Raw genomic sequence first — 19,043 nt, forward strand, 5'->3', positions numbered from 1 at the left:
GCGTGCTGCGCAGGAGAGCCCCGAAATGGCACGCAAAATATGAAAATCGATAATGGTGAGTTCAGTGACGGAAGCGAGACTTTGCGTTTTGGAGCAGATTCTGGAGCAGAAAAAATGGTGCTTCGGAGCAGCCGTAAGTACTTTCGGAGCAGAAAAAAATGCTAATTTTGAGCAGCTAGCTGTTGGTGTTTTCCGAGCAGATGCCAAAATATTCCAAACGACTCCTAGAGTTTAAAGCACCATTTAAGCATCTCATAAATATTAATATTTATTATTAAACATATGGCACATACCACGGCCACACCTTTTTTTTTTATGTAGCGGCCGCGCACATACAATAACCACTGCTAATTGCCAGAAACAAATAATTAAGCAGATGGATGGTAATTGAACGCTAATTAAGATGAGCTACATATATATAAAACACCAGTACTTGTGGCAGAAATAACATACAAGTGACAAAGCTGAGCCCCGAATCATAAAAGTTGCCGCAATCACATGTAACTATCGCCAAAGCAGCAGTTAAATAATCGGTACGAGACCACTAACAACCTTTATTTTCATATATCACCGAAATAGCCAGCACTGAAAATTAAGAAAAAAAAAGCTAAATGAGCTACATACACTTAATATGCAAGTTCTTGTGGCATAAATGAGGCCAAAGCTGATAAGGTGGTAAATGTAAACAGTCACACATCAAAGTCATCACAGCAGATGTTAGTAATCAATATCACATCGAACTAATCTGACATAAATTTCACCAAAATAGCCCGCTTGTCAGGTACAAATATACAGCCAAATCCGATATATATACAGTGACAGTACTTGTGGCATATTCAGTATTCTAGTATGCAAGCTGAATACTAGCACATTAGGATGATAGTATTATACAGCTTGTTATTGGTTTTGTTTAGCCTCGCTGGATGGTCACACGGTTGAAGTTCATTGTTTCCAGTTTCCCAACGCCGTTTTGGAGCAGGTGTGGATTACTTACTAACAAATGTTACACTTTGGAGCACACGGTGCAGCATTTCTTCTTTGGAGCAGTTCGGAGCAATTGGAGCATCACTGTGAATTCTTGTTTCAAGATATCGATTACCTTTGAAGTTTCTCTAACATTACCCACCAAATCCGAATATATATATATATATATATATATATTATGCATGGTGGTGGAGTGGCCGTAGCGTTGCAAGTAGATCCTCCCTGAGAAGTCACAACGTTTCAGCCAGAGTCTGGCTGAAGCGTCGAAACAAACAAGTTGTGACTTCTCACGGAGGATCTACTTGACTGTGTGTGTGTGTGTGTGTGTGTGTGTGTGTGTGTGTGTGTGTGTGTGTGTGTGTGTGTGTGTGTGTGTGTGTGTGTGTGTGTGTGTGTGTGTGTGTGTGTGTGTGTGTGTGTGTGTGTGTGTGTGTGTGTGTGTGTGTGTGTGTGTGTGTGTGTGTGTGTGTGTGTGTGTGTGTGTGTGTGTGTGTGTGTGTGTGTGTGTGTGTGTGTGTGTGTGTGTGTGTGTGTGTGTGTGTGTGTGTGTGTGTGTGTGTGTGTGTGTGTGTGTGTGTGTGTGTGTGTGTGTGTGTGTGTGTGTGTGTGTGTGTGTGTGTGTGTGTGTGTGTGTGTGTGTTTTGTGTGTGTGTGTGTGTGTGTGTGGGTTGCGTGCGTGCGTGTGCGTGCGTGTGCGGCGTGCGTGTTCGTGGTGTGTGTGTGTGTGTGTGTTGTGGTGTGTTGTGTGTGTTTTGTGTGTGTTGTGTGGTGTGTGTTGTGTGGTGTGTGTGTGTGTGTTCGTCTTTCTCATCTTGCTCCAGTGTAATGTTGCAAACAAAAACTTCTCCCATTAAAGGCACCGCCTTTCCCGTCATACTGCTTCATCTTTTTTTGGTTGTTCTTTCTCTCATATCGACGCTGTAGGTGAATTCACTACATGCCGCCGTACATGGAATGTGGGCATCTCTTCGTCCGCCGAACACGGCTACACCATGTCATATATCCTCCGGGCTTTGATGTACTGCGAATACGCCTGGCGGTTACGATGAAAAGTCGCATAGGCGCGTATCGCTGCCATTATTAAAAAGGCATGAGATGCCCCCTCGCGGAACTTGCGAAAGGCATAGCAATCCTGCTTCCGCGGAACAGGGGCACGTTCTCAGACGACCTAGTATGAAAAGACGCTGATATCTCATCTTTTCGTTGCGCGCTACGCGTCGCGCTGCCTTGGAGTTGTACAATGATGCGTTCGTTTCATCATCTCACAAAGGATATATTGTCTGTGTCTCGACAGTGTTCTGTGGAGAGTCGTTCAACCGCACGGAGTACCCAATAAGTATATGCTGACTGTGAAACAACCATGCATCCGCAGCATCACACGATGTGCTGTTTTTTTTTTTTCTATATTGCAACACAAACATTTCAAGTACATATACCTAGCGGATGTCTGACATCTCATAACGATGGACGGTAGGCCCTAAAACTCTCTCTCTCTCTCTCTCAACTGAGCGCATTGCGGCCCGTAAATTCATTTGTGGTTTCTCATTTTGTGCTCTATTTCCTACCCATGCGATTCTGAACGGAAGCCAAAGTGAATATTCAATGAATTGCTGCTTGAACCATATAACCGTATACTTCCAACATCATGCTGTAGCAAAGCGACCAGCCAAGGTCCCGATACGAGCACCCATGGGTATAACTCAGGCGAGCTGGCACAAAGAAGTGGGCAAAAAATAATAATAATAATCACTTCAAGCACTCCGGACAAACGTGCGGCCCCGCAATTTATCGCTGGGTTAACCCAGACGGCTCATTAAAGGGACCGACAACTGATTTTTCTCGGCCCAGTTTTTTACGGCGCGACAGGAAGCTCCCCCTTCGTAGCGTTTGTAGCTGTAGTGGTTTATCCTAAAAGCACGTAGTTATTTTATGAGCAGTATTTTTCGATCTGAAAGGGTCCAAACACGCATGAAGGCTTGCTCCAGCAACGCTGAGAATTGACAGTGATGCCGCTAGCCCTTGTGAAAGCTGTCGCTGTTCTGCTTTCGCAGGAGTTACTGTAACTATGCTGAACCACCTTTACTTTGAGCTTTCCAACCATTTTTGAAAATAGCAAGCTCTTACAGTGAGATGATGTGGCTTTATACACCTTCCCGGCATTTGTACAGCGTTGTGTGCGCCTGCGCCCAAGGTTGCCTGCGCCTGTGTTATGGATGGCTTGTGCCGGCGTCGTTACTCTCTCGATACACGAGCTAAGCGAAGGCAGCGCCACTTTGTTGCATAGAACTAACGCAAGCCTATATGTACATTTTTAGGGAGTAATATATTTTAATATAAAGGAGTGAACAATATTTCACTACTAACAAAAAGTCATCGAACGCGTACACCAATCAACGGTCACCTGACCGGCTTCATCAGACCGTTTATGATCTTGCCGCCAGAGGCGCCAAAGGTCATTTTTCGCGACTTTCAATTAAGAAATAAAAATATAAATCCACCTATTACGAGATAAACAGGGTTGGTTTGAGTCAATGCGACGGACAGTCTTTCCATCAGTGCAGTCATCTCATTTCATGTTCTGGGCAGTTGTCGGTCCCTTTAACGTCTTTCTCAATTATTGGTTACGTCTGTCCAGAAATCTTAATTGGTGTTTGCCGCCCGTGTGTTCCCTTCTTCATTTTTAGTGGACCAGTGGTGAGTATATGGTGGGGGTTGCCAAGTTTCTCTAGCACATACGCTCCAGAAGTTCTTGCGCAGATAGGTCGGACGAATTTTGGTTTCGCCTAGCCGTATACACAGCTTCAGGGTAAAACAACAATAAAGAGGTACTCACCATGTAGCCACGTCCGGAACTGGACCGCGTGCTGCACTGCAAGGCAAAAAGAGAGAGAGAGAAATGAGACGACTTGAGACACGCCACACTCACATCCTGTCCAATCACGTGATGCAAGAGCGTTAGTCAATACGTCGAAACTCTAAACGACGAGCGCATGCAATGAAGGTGGGCGTCGAAGATGCGCAGCTCACACCGGCGTCAGTTTCGTCCGCGTAAATTTTAATATAAACAAAACGCCGGAATGATTGATGAGCCTCTTGTCTCGCTTACGCGCGCTTAACGACGTTAGCGGTGAATGAGTAAATAAAGCGACGCAGCACGAAGGGCCCGCAGCTACATGCATGCCTTTTTTTTTTTTTTTTCGTGCCTTATCTTGTAGATATAGTCGCCTGTTTATAATATTAAGGCAAATCCCATCTGTTATTTTTCTATAAGGGATAATCGCTCGCAGCGGTAAATATGCGCCGACAGATTTAAGCGCAGATAAGTACGGCGTTGATGATTATTATCGTTTATACTGGCATCTCTTTTGAATGTCGCCGCCGAATGGGGAAGGAAAAGAGGAGGGGTCGGCACTGAAAGCAGTTAACCTGCTTGAATTGATCATGCGTTATATAAACGCCCACTGGAGTCTATAGCATTTTCTTATCACTGCAAAATCAATACATCATGTTTGTTTGTTTGTTTTTTGTTCTTGCTTTTCATTGTAATCGCTGATCATAAATGGCCCAAAGAAAAACACAGGAAATGTCGCATACATAAACGTTCGCACCCTAACACAAATAGATCAGCGTTGGTATAATAAGCAGTTATGTTGATAGCCGTTTGTGAAGTGACATACTTATATACTCTATGCCGCGAACAAAAAAAGAAAAAGATGGCGACGTGCGTCGTGAATGAAAACGACCAACGGTGCGGAAATCAAAGGGAAGGAGGACATTGCGAAGAGGAGGGGAGTACACTCGCGTGGCGATAATGAGCCGCTTACTGACCGAGGTGCGCTTTCCTCATTAAAAACAAACAAACAAAACAAAAGAACGACGAGCTGATATAAATGCGCGAGAGAAATAAATACGCCCCTCGATAGAGACACTCTGACCCGATTAATGGAGCGAAAACCGGATCGGGTTTCGTTAATCAACAATTCTGCATGGCAAGGCGGCTATCAATGAAGGATAAAAGAAACAAAAAAAGAAATAGTGCGTCCTTCCTGTTCCCTCTTTCTCTCTTCTCTCGCAGCTCACTCGCTCCACTCGGTCAAAACAAACCGTCAGAATCAAAAAGATAAAAAAAAGAACAACTTGAAAGCTGCGTGCCCTCCCTGCCGAGCCCTATCGCCCGCGCCGCGACATACCGCAAAAAGGGCGACGAAAAACATTTTACAACACGCAGGTGCGCTCGCCGCCGCGCACACCGTGAAAGGGTGGAACGAAATGTGAAGGAAAAGAAGAAAAGGCTAATAAACATGTAGGACGGAATGGTCGGCATAAATCAGCCAGCTTTGCCTTTCGCTTCATGCGGGGTCACACGCATACGAACACTTGCAGCTGCACTTCATCCTTTCGAAATATTGTGCAAAGTATGTACAAAGCAAAAATAGTACAAGAAGATATTAATAGAGAGAGAGAGAGAGAGACAGCGCTTAAAATATAAGGCGCAATAAACCCTATTGCCCCCTTGTTAAAAAGAACGCTCGCACAAAAGGTAGCGGTGATGAATATATGTAAAGCTATAAATGGCGACCAAAAAAGTTCAGCGCTAATGGTGTAACTGCGCCTGTATGACGGCAAAATGGAGCAATAAAAAGAAACGTAATATATAAAGAGTCCCGCGCGTCAGCTCTGCGAGCTGGCTCATCACGATAAAGAAGAACGCCCGTCCATCAATCAAACAGCCGTGTTGGCCTCTGTGCTTACATGTACTGTACGCACCAATGAACAAGAGGTACAGTCGGCCACAAGATAACACGGACCACAGCAGCGCGTGGCGAAATTGCTGTCTGCGCCGTCTAGTGGTGAGCCGTCTGCAGTCGAGAGTAGCGCTTTGACAAGTGCGTGGCCAGAGCAATGCTCTCGACAGCAGACGGCTCGCCACTAGACGGCGCAGACGGCAATTTCGACCCGCGCCCCCGTGGTCCGTATTATTTTGTGGCCGACTGTACATACAGACGGACTGAGCGCTTCCAACAGCGCTATGTATTACAAGAACAGCACTCTACAACAAACAGATTCACGTATAGTGGAGACATGCAGCGGCGATAGGAAAAACAAGAGCACAGGCGATCGCTAATTTCTATCTAAGCGTTATTTCGGCGATCCGTACTTATACTCAAGTTCGTCGTACTGCGCATGCTCAGCGCAACCCGCATTTTTCGTTTTCCTGTGCTCCAATCTCTGCCGTTTTGGTAGGGAGGCGGAGCTTGTGGGGTGATCCGAGACAACCGGGCTTGCCAGAAAAAAGGCCTCCGAGATCGAAAAACATGCGGAGACCCTACCACAGCAACGTTTCGCGACTTTCCCGCCAGGGAAGGGCGCATGCGCCGTTGAACCGTGAGGTAGGCGGATACGGGCCTTTTAGAAGGAGCGCGCCATTCGTGCACTAATCAGAGGAGTTAACATTGCGTAAGAGTGTGAATTGCGCATGTGCAATGCGATGTGTACCGGACATAAGCACACGTCGCCGAAAACAATAAAAAAAGCTTTTGCATTGGCAGTTATCCTTCGTCAGTCCTCTCGCTTATTCTCTACCCTGATTTTTCCGTGCTGAAGTTCACCGACACGTTGTAGCAACAAACCCAAACAGCCGCACTACCGGAGATTCACGTATGGACCAAGAACCACGCAAGAACATAAAAATAAACGCCCACGCTGTATACGTTTCAGAATGCAAGCTCGCTACTGTCGAGGCCACGCACGCGCAGTTGGAAAGCGGAAACGCCCGTCACTAGCACGCCCCTCCGCATCTCACCACTTCTTTCCAACAACGAGCACCGAACAAAACTCGTTTCAGGGTCCGAAGCTTTCCGAACTGGCGACGGGCCAGGCAGGGGCCGCAATCTCCCCTCGCGGTATGCGAGTCGAGTCGAAAGAAATAGAAGTCTTCTTCGATTCTCTGCGAGAAATACGAAACGTTGAAAGATGAAAAAAGATACAGAGAGAGAGGGTGGCGTGTTTGGGGGGGGGGGGGGGGGGAGGAGGCAGCTACGGCAAACAAGAAAGAGAGTTATATCGTTCACGTAGTTTCACGGAGAAATAGGGATCCAGCTTCCAAACGGATTGACGTTCGCAAAAACGCTCGCAAACGCCTCCTAAAGTAAAAACAAGGAAAAAAAAAGCGTAGCAACAAAGCCTCCCGCTACCTTTTCTATGTATTCCTGCAGTCCCCGCCGCATCCGAAAAAACCGGCGCTGCTGCTTCACCCAGGGGACATAAAACGCACGCGTCAGATCGATTCAGCGGCGTGGCTCCTTGCCGCAAGAGCGTGCTTTATACGGTATACGAAGGACCTATAACGTTTTTTTTCAGACTGCGTCGTTCGTTCTGATACACCTCGCATCACGTTTTCTTCTTCAGTTGCCCGCCCCCCTTTTCACACGTTTAGCTTCATTTTTATCCGCGGTCGTTCCGTGAAAGGCAAACGTTATATAGGAACTTCTCGAACACACACACGTATACGCATTGCGAAGGTTATAAAAAGGAAGCCCCTGCAGCAAATGCCTTGCGCTGAGCGATTTCTTTTCTTCTTTCTTTCTTTCTTTCTTTCTTTCTTTCTTTCTTTCTTTCTTTCTTTCTTTCTTTCTTTCTTTCTTTCTTTCTTTCTTTCTTTCTTTCTTTTGTGGGCGCGAGGTGGGCGTATGTTCGGTCTTTCGCGAAGTTTCGAAATTGATCGGCTTTGTGTGGTGGGAGGGCTATACCGGCCCCCGTTTCCTGGGATACACTTACATAAAGATAGAATATGTGCTTGGATATCAAGATTATACCTGCAGTTCGCGGGGCGAAAGAAAGGAGACAAGAAGGCGAGAACCTCGAGCACTACATCGTGAAACCCAATATGCACGCGTAAATAAGAGTCCGAAAAAGGAAAAAAAAAATGAAAGAAAAAAATTACGAGAGAACACGAATGCGAGACGGGCTAACAGTTTTCTTTTGTGCGCGTCACGATTCTTCGGCGGAAACTGGGGCACAGGAAAGCATGCGTTTCAGCGCGTGAGGGAGCCGAACTTCGCGTCAACACGCAGACAAATGACTCTCTTGACCATGGCGTATAGGTGTACATAGTAAAATAAGCCAAGCGAAGACGCACGCAGTTTGCAGGAATCCTTTCCCAATCGGCTATGGATCGGAAAAAAAACACCAGAGTGATTGACGCGCCTTCAACTCCCACTGTACCTTACATTACACGTCCAATGGACCTCGCATCGTGCTTGCAAAGGCGCCCCATAAAGCTGTCAACGCGACATTTGACCGTTGGCTTCTGAGCCTTGAGCATCATTACAGCTGACTTCTTTACAGTAGCGTTTTGGTCAACACGTCAAGTGCCAACGTTATAAGACGTTTAGCGTGAGGGTCAATTCATCAACGAAAGGATTCGGAAGGCCTTAGAGCCACATAACGGCACGTGGACAACGACGACTCGTCTTGAAATCTTGTAGTTTATGGGGACGAGTTGAAAAGGAGTCTGGCTTCCCAAACGTCAAGCCCATGACAGGCTTAAACTTTAAAGGGGCCCTGCAACAACTTTCCAACATGGTGGCAAAATGCCGCTGAGTGGTGGTCGAGGCTTCTGCGAACATGTGGGCCAAACATTACAGCGCAGCACGCGGCACGGAATTCACAATTAAATTTCTAAGTCAGGTTGAAATCCCTCACTCTTCTCTCGATAAATGATGCTATATACCCAGAATCAACTGCGTCACATACCCAAGACCACATGTGCACGGCCACTCGCTGAAATTCTGAGCAACGTGAGCTGCATAGTAAGTGCGGCCCCTGCGGTGTGCCGCGACCTATACAGAGCGCGCTGCGATCACACTGAAAGTTAGCTGCGCGTTCAAAGAAAAAAAAGAAAAGAAAGCGTTCAAGGTGATTATGCGCGCTGATGGTAGCTTTTTGCCCCCTTGTCGTTCCCCCCTGTGTAGCTTTAAGCGCGCTCACTGGGACGAAAGGAGAGAGAAAGCGCTTAGAGCGTGCGACAAATCCATCAACTCCGCTCGTACTTCACCGATTCGAAAAAAATTGGCGGCAATCAATTCGCGAGGCAAAAGTTCCGGCAGATACCACGCACTGCACCTTTTCTTTTTTTTTTTCTTGGAGCTAAACGTCACGATAGCGAAGACATTCGATCCTTACTGGGAAATAATTGTGCAGGGCCCTTACAAGCACAGACTCCCTGAAATCACGCGTTTTGAAATCATATTGACGTCAGTTTCTCGGGCAACCAGTGCGCATGCATACGCCAGCAGAGTTATTCTTTTCTCGAAAATGTCGTCGTTTGGCCGCTGACTGATTGGCTCGCGTTTATTACTCACAACCGGACGGCAGCCTTTAGAACAACGCATCAGCTCTCAAATATCGGCTAACAGCTTCGACACACTTTCGCAACACCTGTCAAGTTCTGCCTACAACACCGAAAAGAAAACGGCTTAACATAGCAAGAGGTGATCACATAAATTCTGACGTAACGCCGGACGCTGCGTCTATATATACCCTTAATGGCACCGACAGGTCGCGGATGTCACTGCGCGCTTTCGAAAGATCTCCGCGTATAGTTAAAGCGCCGAGCGCTCAACTATACATATAACGCCCACAACGGCGTCGTCCCACGCATGTTTTCATCACTCGCGTTGAATTTCGCGAATGAGGTTTCGGTAACTTTCCAAATTTACCCCACTTCAACGCGTTTTTACAACGAAGCTGCCTTAGTTAACCCTGTGCCGTTGTCGTCGTCGTCGTAGTAGTAGTGGTAGTAGTAGTAGTAGTAGTAGTAGTAGTAGTAGTAGTAGTAGTAGTAGTAGTAGTAGTAGTAGTAGTAGTAGTCACGCTAGGTCATATGACCAGAAGGAAAATCAATAAAGAATTATATAAAACGAAATGATGACGATTGTGATGATGACGAAGCTCTAAATGATGGTGATGAGGCTTTTCTTTAATTAAATAAAACGAAATGACAGTGATGACAATGACATTATCATACCGAAAATATCCTCATGACAGATTCGCTGTCCAACGGTTTTCATGACGTGGAGCTGGCAGTTCTTTTTTTTTTGTCTTTTTTTAAAGGTCATAAGAGTTAACCATGCATTTTGTATCGGGGAGTTTACAACACGCATACCTATTTGAGTTACGTGCATCGCCGCGGATGAAGTGCCCCTGAGGCTACACATATAAAAGGCGTCATGCTCAACGCGTATTAAGTGCGACGTCACCTATTGCGTGTATCTTCGCTATTTCAACGTACTCGGATATCCCGATATGCCTTGACGTCGATGAACCGCACGGTGATAGGATGCGCAAAAAAGAAAATAAACAGAGAAGAGTATGAGAATATTTTTTGTAGTCTTCCAGCCCGCTGCTAGTAAAATGGAATCCGAAACAATAATAAAAAAGGTAACGCGCGCTCGCCGAGTTTTCTTGACTATGCACGGTTGCCCCGGCGAATAAAACTACGGTTTGCTATTGTGCGCTCCATGCACGTCCAAGCTCGACAAGTTTCCCGAAGCAATGCAAAAACGTAAAGTACAGTGGCATCCGCGCAGAGACCGCGTAATGAAATGTCAGACGCAAAACCAGCAACGTTAAGGGAGCCTCGTAAAATCACTGTACGGTACCCTTTATAGCTGAAGAGCTGAATTTCGCGGATATTTAAAATGTGCGTTTGCGTACGGAGAGAAGAGGTAAGGCGGGGATGGGGACGTCACACTTATACGAGTAATAAACGCGGAATCACAGCGAGACAAAATAAAACGACAAAATAAATGAGAAAACGAACGAGTACGGAGTTCGATTAAAAGAACGACAGTGCCAGAGAGAGAGAGACAGACTAAGCGGGAAAAAGGAAATAAAAGTAAAAATCGAGCTCGTTACACACTGAGCACCGACGCCGCGACGCACTACGTACAAACGGCATTCGCGGTACGGCGGCAGCCTGCGTATAGTAATGAATACAAATCGACGGGCCGGGAGTGGAAGCCGACGTCGGTGGGAGAACCGCAGCGAAGTCCGAAACGAAATGAACTCTCGGCGTTATTCGGGGACGAGCGAACGAAAAGCAAAGAAAGAAGGATAACGGGAACGAAAGGCGTAATGCGGGAGAAAGAAGTGACACGAGAAAATGCTACTCACTTCTATGAAGATGCGATGCAGTGCCTATACATGAAAGGACGAAAGAAGCAGAGAAAGACATATATAGACAGTGTCTACAGAAAGACCGAAACGGCGCCTCGCACTGCAAACAGAAAACGATGAAACCAAAAGGCCGAAATAAGCGGGAAACGCTGAGTAGAAACGTAAGCGGGACAGCGCTCGAACAGCGCCGCATTTATGGGGACGGATAAGCCAATATCCGTGCGACAGAGACAACAGCATCCACGTATAAAGCAAACAAAAAAGAACACGCGCGGTAAGGACCGAGGCAGCGATGGCCCTGCCGGCGATAACAATAATAATAATCTCGCAAGAACGGTGCCGCGGCACGCGACTATAACACACACGCAGAGAGAGCTTACCCTGCAGCCACGCAGTGCAATGGGAGGAGGGTGGCAACCAAACAGAAAAACAAGAGAATAAGCAATCCCTTCCCCCCCCCCCCTTGCCTGCCAACCCCGGACGGCGGTTCTCCTAATCGGATATCGAAAACGGGCCCTCTTAACAAAATAACGAGGAAGTCCTAAAAAGAAATCTCCCTTGCAGAGGAGACGGAACGAAGCCAGAAAAGTTTTTTTTTTTTTACTTTGCTTCCTTCATTCCTCTCGCTCGCTAACCCTGCCGTCATCGTGATAGCGGGGCGGTATAAACGAGAGTAAGAAAGAAAGAAAGAAATCGACCGAGGCAACCCAAACGAAACATGGGAGCATAAAAAAAGTAACAACCGTCTGGCGGTAGAATAGGGAGCTCAAAAGAGACATCCAAACATGCCACAAGAAAGCTGGAGACTTCCTTCCACGCCTTGTAAAGAAACAGATACAGAGGAAAACGAAAGAGGGAGAAAGAAAAAGAAAAAAGCAACGCGTCACACAGGAGGGTGTAGGCTAAAGAGACGAGAAAGCAGCCCCGAGGCGGGAGATGCTTCATCCATCTTCGCTCGCCCCCATGGGTTCCAACAGAAACAACACTTATACAGTGCAGCAGGCACCTCTGGCTCACAGACGCGATCTGGGATGGGGGAAGGGGGGGGGGGATGAAAGGAAGGCGGCAGCGTTGGGAGAGGGTGAGCCGGGCGATAAAATAAAATCTATACCACGTCGCGTCTGTAAGATAGAGGAAGAGGGGGCGGAGGGATGGCACCGTGTGCCGGGCGAATCTCGAGGCGACCAGCCGGGGATATGTAGAATAAAGAGGAAAAAAAAAGAAAAGAACTTCCAACGAGCGCGTACGACGAACATGCGAGATCACACACATTCCGGAAGAAGGAGGCGGTCGGTGTATTGGAACGGGAAACGTTATGACTCTCTCCCACCCTGAGACGCTCTCTCTCTCTCTCTTACCAACGTTACAATCGAAGCGGCACCAACTGGAGCAAAAAGAAAGGAACTACTGACACGCCGTAAGGCATACAAACACACAGCAACGAAACCACGTTCACATAACACGAAAGAGAGAAGAAGAAAGAGAGGAAACGATCGAGCAAGATACAAGACAGCCAAATGGGCGAAGACACGCCAAAAGCGTCGAGTAAAACAGCCAAGAACCATTGAATGAAGTGACTACAGCGAGGCGAGGGGATAGAACCGAAGCAGAGCGTACAGACAAAATAAGAACCAACGAACAGGGCGTAGTGGACCTAATGCAAAAAGATGAAATGAAAAAAAGAAGAAGAGAGTAAGGTCTGGAAATCGAGGCAGCACAAAAAAGAGCCGAGACGAGAAGCGTATCGAAAAGTCGTTAAAGCGTCCCCCCCCCCCCTTTCTATCCCCGCTCGCTTGCTTCTCCGGTGGTTCTTTCGCGCAGGTTCCAAGCGCTTCTCCTCACGCATCGACTAGGGGGCGTCGTCTATCCATCTCCCTCTGGCGTCGTCCCTCCCACCCCTGTTTTGTGGAGCATCGAACGCGAGCTTTTACTCAGGAGCCCGCGGCGGCGGCTGCTGTCGGCCGCTTTGCGGCGCTTCTTGCTTCTTTTGTGCGCCGCCTGTGGGAACGCCATTGGCCGCGCCATTGACGCTGTTTCCAGAAACGTGCTATATACGGTAGCACGGCAGTGGATAAAGAAAATTTGAGACGGCCGAACTGCCGGTGCACCTATTCAAGAAGCCTGGAGTGCTTTGTCGCCTAAAAAGGGGGGCGAACGAATCAAAAAGCCTCACGAAGAGAACCGCAAGCTAAACTGGGTCTACCGCGCAAGCCGTGTCAAATGGCACGGGAAGTGCAGCATTCGCCGACCTTCAAGCGTTCGCGGCCTAGAACTGCGTACCTTTTTGATCCCGTCTTTGAAGCGCGACCTCTAGTTGACAGTAATAAAAAGAATAAGCGACTTGTCGGGAACATTCCAGAAAAGGCCTGTCACCTGGCAAGTGTGCGGTGACAAGAATAAGCGAACGACAGCACCTGCTGATGTTAAGCGGTGACGGGTTTATTTGTAAACTGAACACCATGAGGACTCACGTGTCGCAATATGAGACTTCGAGACGTTCTTTTGTGGTTTACAGTTACGTGTGCGCGCTTTTGAGAAAAAGGTGAACCCCGGGAAGCTTTTCTCATCGCCTTTCGTAATAGCAAATAAAACAACGTCACCTGTATTCCCAGCTCTTCAGAGCAAAAACACGCACCTCTGAATGCGCTGCGCTAGAAATACCGCCAGCCGGAACTATTGCTAAACAACTCCCCATCGGCTGAGTAGCAGATGCCTCACACGAAACAGGTTTTACGAGGCCGGCACGCTTCCCTAACGCAAGTCAAACCTGTACACAGTACTAGTGAATACCGCGGTAGCGCGGCGCACGTTCGTTCGGCGCTGCGACCCAATTAAGTTCTCCGCTGCCGCGGCGACACCGGAAGCCGACAACGAGAAGGGGGAATAGGAAAGGGGGCGCGCAAATAGATCGTTTTCCGGCACATCGCGACCTCTCTCTATTGCCCCCGGCTACGCATGCATATAAGAATGGCTCGCCAACGCGGCCGCGATGCCCGCCAGGCCAGTGGCAGTATAAGCAACGCTGTTCTGCACAGCGGGTAGCTCACACACACGAGCGAAGTACTACCTGCCACCCAAGTTGAAGCGCGGAAAAATAGACTTTTTTCCCTGGCAACCGGCCCCCCGGAGGCTAGCTGAGCCTACCGTCCATTAGGCAAATTGAAAGGCAGCGTGCTCGTTCCTGCCGCGACCGCACCGTGACACTCCGGCGGCAAGCATGCGCCGCACGATTCCTCGTTAACGTTGTCGAAAGCAGCAGGAGAAAGGGGAGAGAGAGAGAGCGGGGGGGGGGGGGTGAGGCGGCGATCCAAAGTGACCCCACCCCCATCGAGGTAGTGTGATGCTACACCTCATAACACCCCCACTTGCAGTGCAGCTCTATTACAGAACGCGGCGGCGCTGAGAGGGCACGCACACCTGTCAGTGCACCGCGCATCAGAGCTCGGGAAGTGCCGCACCGCTCAAGCCACGTTTGCACACATGCCAAAGCCAAGCGTGATAAACGCTTCAAGCGAGGCGTACGTATACGCCGGTGACTCAGGTGCATTTACGCTGGAATAAAGCGGAGTCCTCGTACGTACATATTTTAAACGGAGGAGCCGTACGTCGACAACACATTTTTCGTATATTTGTTTCTAAAGCCCTGACTGTAGACTGAGTGCCTTTAACGGATTACCAACTTTAATATTAAAGACGCACGCGGGATCGCTGGCACTAGGAGGCGATTTTTTTTTTTTTTTTGTAGCTGGGTTAGAACCGCGACGAAGAAATATAAAAGCGTTTATATGTTACAGCGGTATACTGCCACTGAAAGACAACTTATAGAAGAAACTTGCTTCAAATGTACAGGTGGGCTAGTACGTTGATAATTATAGCATATGGCAGAGCACACCGGGTGAAAGGACGACATGAAACAAAGAAAACAAAGACAAGCGCTGGTCAGTTTCAGCCATTCAGCTCTTGCGTATCTCTTTTTTCTTTCGTGTCGTCCTATCACCCGGTGTACGCTGCCATATGCTACATAGAAGAAAAGCAGAACATTCCACAAAAAGAAAAAATCCAAACCTCATCTTCGAGGCAGTCGAGCAGAAGGAGAGAGACTATAGTGCAGTCTAATTTCGTGCACCCAGCTGTCGACACAATGTAATTGAACTCCTAAGGCGTCAGTAATTATACTCAGCTTCATCCGAGGGAGGGGGAAGAAAATTCAATCCGAGCACAATCTGCGACGTGGACTGATTATGGCTTAGAACTAAGAAAAGAACATCGATTAACTAAAATAGCATTAAAGGAAAATACCGGGGCGAGTGAATGAGCCGTGTCGCATTAACAAAAGCGAAAATACAAAGGAACACACGAGAAGGAAGAACGGAGACGACGCGGTACGCAGCTGCACGAGCCCGCCTAAGAACAAAGGAAGACGGTTCACGACTAAAACCGCCCCGCTACCACCCCCGCTGCGCATCCTAAACTCATTAAGATTTCCAGCTCCAGATAATGACGCCGCCGCGCTGAGGCTGACACCGAGCGCCGTTATATATAGCCAAGAGAGTACGTCTTGGTTTACACGACTAATATATTATGAGAGCTCGAGCACGTGTCCGCTATACCGGTATACGCGACGCCGTTAGCGAGTGCGTTTACCGGACGACAACTGCGAAATCTCCTGACGCTGTGTCCCAGACATCCTTCCGTGTGTATGTGAGCTCGACAGGTGATCTCGCTGAAAACGAGGTTTGCTACAGAAATGAAGGCGCTGTGTGTCTCGGTGAGTTCGCTGCCACAATGTGGCACCACCAATCCAGCCGCCAGCACTAACGCATTCGGTAATTCGCGCATGCGCCACCGCTATAATCAGCTAGCTTGCGGACAAACTAAAGCTCTATATCAAAGATTTAGCGCATGTGTCCGCCTTGCGGAGGGGGCGTTTACCGCATATACCGACAACGGCGGACGATCTCATCCTGCGACGTCTGCTGCAACCACAACCAACGTTACTAGACTAGGTTCTAATCTAGTAACGTGGAGCACAACGGCGCAAGCAAGACACGTCCCTTGTTACATGGGTGCCCATATTCTTACGAAATAACGATAATAATAATTGAATAAAAACGCTCCACGTCAGCTATTAACGTCGCTGGCGACATGTCACGCCAGCACGCAGAATAATCTCAATTATATGAAATATCACCTCGCTGACGCGCTACTAGGCGGCGCCACAAGTTCAGCCGCACACATTTTACGTCTCCGGAAGACCGAATTGCAATTCTCTTTTCCCCAAAGGGCCGTACGTTTGCCCACAAGCTTGGCTGCGCACGAGGCCACACATACGACACTGCGGAGTTAAGAATTTCAGCTTGACGTACACGCAAACGGAAAGGCAAGCACGGTGTGTCCAGATAAGATCGAATACGAGGTCCCGGTCACCATTTCCGATTGCGATGAAATTTACTGTAGGTCTAGGCATTACACCCAGAACAATGGTTACGCAGGTAGTTTTGCGAAAAAAAATTTTGTTCGCCTGAAAAAAAATATACAACTTTCGGCCGCGAAAAACGCTTTTCCGCCAATTTCACGATTTCTGAATTTTGAGCGCACCTAGGGAAAAAACGGTGCACTTCTTCGTCACAATATTTATTCCCCTTAAAGAACAAGTGAAATAAAATCTTATGAGTCTATTACTTCCCTTGCTTGTCGAAGCACTTTTGAAGAAAAAAATCACAAACTTGGCAAATCGCACAAAATACCTCTATTTCAGGAATTTATTGCTGCAAGCAAGTTAAAGTGAGGATAATAAAAAACGGTACATATTAACTTTGATACTTTCGCTCTCTTTTAAAATAACTTGCGTGGTTTTGTCGCGCTCCGTTTTACTTGATAATTGGGCTGAAACGTAAGTGATTTACCAAAAACGCCGAACTTTGAAAATGATTTTCTCAAAAAGGGCATTTTTAATATTTTTTAAAATCCCTCTGATTGAAGCCAAGGACGTCATCTACCATTGTGCAGAAAAAAACGTTGCATTATTTTGGTTGCTAACAAGTTATAGGGTGTCAAATGTGACCATGCCAGCCGAGCGGCAGTGTCGTTCGTTATGGGCTGAAACTCGGATATAAGTTGCTAAAAATACTAGTACGTGACATAATCACAAATCAGCAGCTCCACACCAGCAAATGCGCAGCCCGGTGTAATGGTTAAGCAAGCTTTGTCTTGGGATCAGCCGCTTGACAAACCCGCAGCAGCGGCCGCTCGATGCTGCGGGCACTCACATTACATGAGTACCGCTTCGACTGTGGATGAGCTCCGCTTGCGCGCCAAACTACGCTCAGAGGACAAACGAGAGAAGGAATGCATCACTGTGAAAGTTAAAGGCCGTTAAGTGCCAACAAATGTCATAGTATGCAACGAAAACTCTGCCGGCGATTTCCCAACTTCACGATCGACACCCGCTCGATTTGCGTGCGTAACGCGCCGCGGAAGGAGAACTTAGATGGGGAATCAACAATAATCAAGAGTATAAATAAATAAACTGCGAACGCGTGTATGCTAATGCGTGGAACTTAATCCAGAAGCTCTGCGTTCAACTCCATCTCAGGCCTTGGCAACACAGCGAGCTGTGAGTAAAAAATTATACCTCCTTCCGAGCCCCGTTCTTGTGGTTTGTTTGTTTTCGCGCACCTGCTGTTCTTTCCATATTTTTTTCCCTTCCCCGTCACCCTATATAGTGCAGGGTTTCAAACCATCTGTTATGATTCTGGCAGAGCTCCCTGCTTTTCCCATTTCTCTCTCTCTCTCTCTCTGGTCCTTGATTAAGCCATTTCTTGAGTAACTCCTAATTGTATAAACAAAAATGACACGTCAAAACAAAAAAAGAAGGATAGTAGTTCAAGAGCGAGCATTACTTTCTATTTCTCAGGCACTCATCCTCCGAAACGACGATGGCAAGATTAACACGCTCAAAAGCCTAAACAAAAAGACTCCGTCATACAAACCGTCGCTGCGCATTCATACATAATCTGTTCGCGCATAGCTTAGAAGGGAACGCCCTACTTAGCTACCGCGAATATATATATGGAAGGAAGAAGAAACAACAACAGCGCCAAAAGGCTGCCGCACGGCACCCTTTCGTCGAGTACGAGCAAATACTTAATTAGGCGCCGCTCCCTTCGCTGCCCTCACACTTTTTTTTGCTTTTTTTTTTCGTTCCTCGCCCCGCGTCCGTCCTCCCAGGAGGCAATTTAAAAGGGAGCGTGCCGTCGCCTGCAAGCCAAGAACGGCAAGCGAGCGAGCGCTGCTCGATAAATTACGACTAGGCTCACCCTCGAGGGGGCGCTTTGCAACGTAGTCGCGGCCATAACCCCCCCCCTCCCCCTCCTTCCCCCTTCCACCCACGCCTCGAGCCGCCACTTAAAAGTATTCACCTCTGACTCACTGTTTGCTCTTCATTTTTCATTCGCTACTTCAGTTTCTTTCTCTCGTATTAGTCTTCGTCGCTGTTAAAAACAACAAAACAAGAAAAGCAAACGTGCACGAACACAAACGCGTGCAACAACACATCCGCGCACTGGCACGCGTATTCGTGAACGGGAACACTTCCCAACGGGAAACAACGAAAGAAACAAACGCATTTCTTTGCTCAAAGAGCCTGTTAACGAACTTGACACGTTGCTGACAGCTTTAGCACGCGTTCCAACCTTCCTCCTCGCTACACCACATCGCGTCACCCTCCCTCTTACTCACTCACTCACCCCTTCCTCCCCACCCACTCGAGGGCACCACACAGCAGCACTCCATTTTGCTTGTCACACGGTTATGTTTTTTGTTCCCTGCAACGGCGCACATTTTTAGTCCGCCGCGAGCTCTTGCATCACGCTGGACAG

General features: G+C 47.7%; 1 protein-coding gene across 5 annotated transcripts in view; it reads right to left on the reverse strand.

Annotated features, from left to right (window-relative positions):
* Nucleotides 1–19,043, reverse strand: part of LOC119390009 (autism susceptibility gene 2 protein homolog) — a 441,549-nt gene that overhangs the window by 174,192 nt on the left and 248,314 nt on the right. For all 5 annotated transcript variants that reach the window (XM_037657511.2, XM_037657508.2, XM_037657509.2 and 2 more), the window contains one exon: nt 3,818–3,853. In XM_037657511.2, the coding sequence (XP_037513439.1) occupies nt 3,818–3,853 (36 nt within the window). The remainder of the gene's footprint in view (nt 1–3,817; nt 3,854–19,043) is intronic.

Source organism: Rhipicephalus sanguineus, chromosome 4 (assembly GCF_013339695.2).
Source record: "Rhipicephalus sanguineus isolate Rsan-2018 chromosome 4, BIME_Rsan_1.4, whole genome shotgun sequence".
Classification (NCBI taxonomy): domain Eukaryota; kingdom Metazoa; phylum Arthropoda; class Arachnida; order Ixodida; family Ixodidae; genus Rhipicephalus; species Rhipicephalus sanguineus.